The sequence below is a fragment of the Dendrobium catenatum genome, unplaced genomic scaffold (genome assembly GCF_001605985.2).
Source record: "Dendrobium catenatum unplaced genomic scaffold, ASM160598v2 fragScaff_scaffold_1375, whole genome shotgun sequence".
Taxonomy (NCBI): domain Eukaryota; kingdom Viridiplantae; phylum Streptophyta; class Magnoliopsida; order Asparagales; family Orchidaceae; genus Dendrobium; species Dendrobium catenatum.
Genome location: NW_021319837.1, coordinates 73,685 through 79,572, shown reverse-complemented (window position 1 = coordinate 79,572; position 5,888 = coordinate 73,685). Strand labels below are relative to the sequence as shown.

Here is a 5,888-nt window from a genome sequence, read left to right as displayed (position 1 = left end):
CTTAGTGTCGATGTAAGAATATTTTGTTTTCATTGTTGTTGTTTCTATTTCACTTGTTCCATGCCTTTTATCTTGTTCATGTATGATGTATTGTTGCTGGAGCAGAGTTTTGCAAGATTTGAGAGGAAGGACATTGATAAGCAGACCAATCTTGATGACCACGCAGACCCTACTGAGCAGGAAAAGGTTCAAGGACACTGATAGGTTTGTGTTGGTGACAAAACAAAAGAAGGGAATATATCCCTACAACATACCTACTTATTTTTTGTTAATGTAACTTACTGCCTTCATGTAAATGTGAACTGTGTAATTTTCAATTGACGTCTTCACTTCGCACAACCTGCAAAAACCGTTAGCCAAAGGGGAAGAACAGGCAATGGAACAGTAAAGAGAAGTTCTCTGAATTCTATATTCTTCTATATGTCCGTTCTTCCTTATAGACTCCTAAAATATAAGCTGTGGTTAAAACTGTAAATAGATAAGAAACTATGCCTAAAGCTGTAGGTAAAAAGCTGAAAAGGAAAAGTAAGATAACGGTTTTGATACTAGTGGCTGCACCAAGCCATGTGCAAAATGGTAAGTCGTTCCCCTACTATAATGTAAGGCACCGCATCAGGTCCCTCCTTCTCCCAAATTGTCAATGTCCACATGAACAGTAGCGTCATCCGGCGGGTGATACGCGGTGATATCTGCTACATTGAATGTCTCCGACGTATGAATGTGGGGAGGTAGTTCGACGGTGTAGGCATTGTCGTTGATACGGCGAAGAATGGGGACTGGTTCCAGCTTACGAGGGCTGAGTTTAGAATATGTGCAGGAGGGAAAGCGCTCTTTGCGCATTCGAACCATGACGAGGTCTCCTGGTTCGAAAATCTGTTGACGGCGATGAATGTCGGCTGCTGCTTTGTAGCCGGCATTTGAGTCAATTAATTTACTTCGAACCTTAGTAATCACCTCTTGATACTGTTCTGACAACTGAGCGGCTGTTTTGTCCGAGCATTTTGGTAACACAATAATGTCAAAGATATGGTTTGGGCTCTTGGTGTAGACAATTTGGAACGGACACTTTCCGGTAGACCGGTTGGGCATTGAGTTATTAGCGAACTCTGCCTGCCCCAAGAATTCTTCCCACTGTTTCGGGTGCCCTTGTACCAAACAACGTAACATATTTCCCAATGTTCGGTTTACAACCTCCGTTTGACCATCAGATTGCGGATGATATGCAGAGCTGAGGTTAATGGCGGTGTTGAGGTGCTTCCAGAATTCTCGTCAGAAGTGGCTGATAAATTTGATGTCACGATCGGACGTTATGCTCCGGGGTAATCCATGTAGACGGACGACTTCGTGAAAGAACAAGCGAGCAACGTGAACGGCGTCGAGGGTCTTCTTACAAGCCACAAAGTGTGCCATCTTGGAGAACCTATCAACGATCACCATGATCGAAGCACAACCTCTTTTGGTTCTTGGAAGGCCGAGGACAAAGTCAATGCTGATATCTTTCCAAATGGATTACGGGACGGGTAGCGGTGTATAGAGCCCCGTGTTATACTAAGCCCCCTTATATTCTTGACATACCGGACACCGCTCGACCAGACGGCATACATCGCGATGTAGCTTTGGCCAAAAGAAACAGCTTTGTAGCTGACTTAGAGTTTTGTCACGCCCCAAATGGGCTGCTAACCCTCCACAATGAGCTTCCAAAATTAATTGATGTCACCAAGACGATGTAGGAATGCAGAGTGTATTATTTTTGAACAAATAACCGTGATGAATAGAGAAGTAACCGTGTGTGCCTCCTTTCGAACAGGCCGCCCAAGTGCTGGAAAAGTCGGGGTCAGTGGGGTATAGTTCTTGTAAGGACTCTAACCCAGTAATTTCAATTTGTAATTGTGTCAACAATGCCGTCTGGCGGCTGAGAGCGTCAGCAACCCGGTTTTGTTGACCGGACTTGTGTTTGAGGACGAACGTAAACTTTTGGAGAAAAAGCACCCATCTCGCGTGCATCCGGTTGATAGTCTTTTGCGTATGGATGAATTGGAGAGCTCTATGATCGCTGCAAAGCATAAAGTCCCGGTGTAGCAAATAGTGCTCCCAATGTTTGAGAGCTCGAACTACGGAATATAATTCTTTCTCGTAAACAGTCCACCGCTGCCGAGCTGGGCTCAGTTTTTCACTGAAGTATTCAATGGGTTTGTCGGACTGGGATAGCACTGCTCCGATTCCAATTGCGGATGCATCCGAATCTACATGAAATGGTAGCTCGAAGTTGGGCAAGGTAAGAACAGGGGCTGTCGTGAGGGCCTGTTTGATCGATTCCTAGCTGCGCTGCTTGTGCTCATCCCATAAAAATTGCTTGTGCTTCAAACAATTCATAAGAGGAGCCATCAAAATACTGAAACCACAGATGAATCGGCGGTAAAAATTGGCTAAACCGTGAAAACTACGGACATCGAATAATGATCGCGGTTGAGGCCAATTGGCAATAGCTTCTACTTTTTGTGGATCTGCCTCAACTCCTTCCGCCGATACAATGAATCCCAAGAAGTATACCCGGGTGGATGCAAATTCGCACTTTGCAGCATTGAGGAATAATTGGTTCTCCCGGAGAGCTTGTAGAATTGTGGGGAGGTGTTGTAGATGTTCTCCCAGTGATTTGCTGTAAATCAATATGTTGTCGAAATAAACAACACAAAATTTGTTAAGGTAGTGTTTCAATACCTCGTTCATCATTCGCATTAACATCGCCGGAGCGTTGCAGAGACCGAACAGCATCACACACCATTTGTACAGCCCGGAGCTTATTTTGAAGGCGGTCTTCCATTCATCACCTGGTCGTATCCGAATTTGATGATATCCGCCCCGGAGATCCAATTTGGAGAAGTAGCTTGCACCCGCTAATTTGTCCATCAGCTCCTCCAGACACAGTACCGGAAAGCGGAACTTGGTCGTAATTCTGTTGATGGCTCTACTGTCTATAGACATCCGCCATTTATTGTCCTTCTTTGGAACAAGCAATGCGAGGACGACACATGGACTCAAGCTCGGTTGTATTAGCTGCTTGTCTAGCAGTTCTTGGACCATCTCTTGGAGGATTTCATGCTCCTTCGGGCTCATTTTGTAGTGCGGGAGATTGGGCAAGTTTGCACCGGGAACGAAATCGATCTGGTGTTGTATGCTGCGAACCTGAGGTAGTTCTGCGGGAAGATCAGTGGGAAGCAAATCTTCAAACTTCTTAAGTACCGAAGTAACAGCTTCAGGAAACTGGTTCTCCTCTGACCGCGGCAATGTGTCTGTTACGACTAGATCATAAAGCTTTGTTTTAGCTTGTTGTGCCAGTAAGATATTGCCGGTAACCAGGTGCAACGTGGCCTTGCCTTTGCTGGATGAATTGTCAGTAGAGCTTCTGTTTGGCAACAGCCTTATCCTCCTGCCTTTCCAGTCAAGCGAATAGGTATTAAGGCGTCCGTCATAGACAACTCCGCTATCATATTGCCACAGCCTGCCTAGGATAATGTGGCAGACGTCCATTTCAAGGACGTCGCAAAGAACTTCACAATTGTAGCTCTTACCGACGGAGAAGGTAATTCTACACATGTCAGTTACTAGCACTTCGATTCCCTTCTTTACCCAACTGGTTTTATAAGGGTGCGGGTTCTTAGTTGTCTTTAACTGTAGGGCTTGAACGAGAGCACGAGATATGATGTTCTCGGTGCATCCGTTGTCTATGAGCAGGTCGCAAACCTTCCCGTTGACGGTGCAGCGGGTACGGAAAATGGCATTGCGCTGTGACGAATTAGGCATCCTTGGAGCTAGGAGAAATCGTTCCATCACACACATAACAGGGTCAGCCTCATCCGCTATAACATCCTCTGCTTCTTGATCGTCATCGCCAGCAATTTCTACAATTTTATCGTCGCCTTCTCCTTCAATAAGTTGTACTTGAGGCCAGGTGGGACACTCATTTGATTTGTGGCCAACTTGAAAACATCGAAAGCATTTCAATGTAGAAGGCTTGACATATGGATTTTTCTTGCCCGGTGGTTTGGGATTATGTGGGAACTTCGGATCATTCGTATATCCTGTGTTCGCACCTGCCGTTGATGGCACTAGGGTGGTCATCGTATTCTGGATACTCGGTCTCTGTTCGGATGAATGCTCCACCCCTGGCTTACGGTAGATTGAACTACGGGAAGGTCGATTCAACTGTAGTTCTGCTTTGAGACTGAAATTGACAGCTTGAGATAGTGTCCATACGGAATTGAGCTCGAGTTTATCCTGTATGGCTTCTTTCAATCCCCTGATATACCGAGCAACGAGCTGCTTTTCCGATTCATGGAGGTTATTGCGAGCGCTGAGGCGATAGAACTCTTCAGTGCATTCACTGACAGTTATATGATTCTGTGTATAATGTTGATACCGGACATAAAGGAGCTGTTCATAATCCGTTGGGAGGAAATGAGACCTCATCATCTGCTTCAACCTGGCCCAGCTGCGGACGTCTCCCTTTCCTTCCCGCCGTCTATTTTGCACGACTTGCATCCACCATGCCCCAGCTCCTCCTTTCAGCATGCACGCGACATATTTCACTTGCTTTTCAGGACTAATGTCCATGTAATCAAAGAAGGTCTCAACGGAACGCTCCCAATTGAGGTAATCCTCAATGTGCAGGCGGCCTTCGAAGAAGGGAATATCGAGCTTGACTCTGAATTCCTGGTGAGGGCGGTGTTGGCGATACCTACCTCGCCGAGCAGGATATGGATAATCAAGTTCACCATCTTCGTCCGAGTCGGATCTTTTAACTGGCTGCGGTGGGGGAACTTCTCTGTGTGCCAGGGGTTCGTCGTCAGAATCGGAAAAATGGAAACCCGTCGCGATGTTCCTTCGCTCCCGTCGCTCGAAACTGCCAGTCATCCTTCCTACATTGAGCTCCCGGGGGCCGCGCAGTGCATTTGGATCAACTGTTTCTCGGGTCGGACGATCTCTTCGGATCTCCAACGCCAGCTGCTTAACATCGGCAGCAAGGGCAGTGAGCTGATTGGAGATTGTGGTTTGCAACGCCCACAATGCGTCTAAGCTTCGATCATCGTCGGAAGCAGCTCGTCGGCTAGATTCCGCCATTGACGCCGGCCCAGGTGTGTGTGCTCTGATACCAACTGACGTCTTCACTTCGCACAACTTGCAAAAACCGTTAGCCAAAGGGGAAGAACATGCAATGGAACAGTAAAGAGAAGTTCTCTGAATTCTATATTCTTCTATATGTCCGTTCTTCCTTACAGACTCCTGTAATATAAGCTGTGGTTAAAACTGTAAATAGCTAAGAAACTATGCCTAAAGCTGTAGGTAAAAAGCTGACAAGGAAAAGTAAGATAACGGTTTTGATACTAGTGGCTGCACCAAGCCATGTGCAAAATGGTAAGTCGTTCCCCTGCTATAATGTAAGGCACCGCATCATCAATGCTACTGTCTCGAATCCACTGAGCTTGTTCTGAATTATCGCAACATAAAGGGATAAAAAAGCAAATCAAACATTAGAGACAAAAAACCTCCAATTCCAAGTTTGATGAAATCATGATTGACAAGATTATGTTAGAGAAAAAAGAAAAAGAAAAAAAAGGAGAAGAATTCTTCCCTAATACTTAATGGCTAGACTCTGCCTATTCGTGTAAAGGTATCTCCGTGCCTTCGGTATTTTATGTGTTCAATTCAAAGCTTATATCAAGGATGAGGTGAAGTGAGCTCTTATAACATTCTTAAACAATATATTCATTATTTTCATTTTTGATATGATCAAACAATTTCACATGAAAGTACCTGTGGGAATTTGTAGCAATATATTTGTACATCTTTGGAGCTATTAATAGTACCATTGCAATTCGTTTTCCATTTTT

At 45.2% G+C, this 5,888-nt stretch overlaps 1 protein-coding gene across 1 annotated transcript; it reads right to left on the bottom strand.

Moving 5' to 3' along the window:
• Nucleotides 1-1,713: 1,713 nt before the first annotated feature.
• Nucleotides 1,714-5,118, bottom strand: LOC110093578. Its single transcript, XM_020818508.2, has 2 exons — nucleotides 2,394-5,118; nucleotides 1,714-2,243 (listed from the first exon to the last, which is right to left on the bottom strand). Exons 1-2 carry the CDS (start codon nucleotides 5,116-5,118, stop codon nucleotides 1,714-1,716), a joined length of 3,255 nt encoding a protein of 1,084 aa, XP_020674167.2.
• Nucleotides 5,119-5,888: the final 770 nt, after the last annotated feature.

What these genes read in the sequence shown, in the direction of transcription:
- LOC110093578 (XM_020818508.2), bottom strand. Translation starts at nt 5,118, where the DNA reads ATGGCGGAATCTAGCCGACGAGCTGCTTCCGACGATGATCGAAGCTTA. An exon ending in CCGATTCATCTGTGGTTTCA is followed by an intron (nt 2,244 to 2,393) that starts GTATTTTGATGG and finishes CATTTCATGTAG; the next exon opens with ATTCGGATGCATCCGCAATT.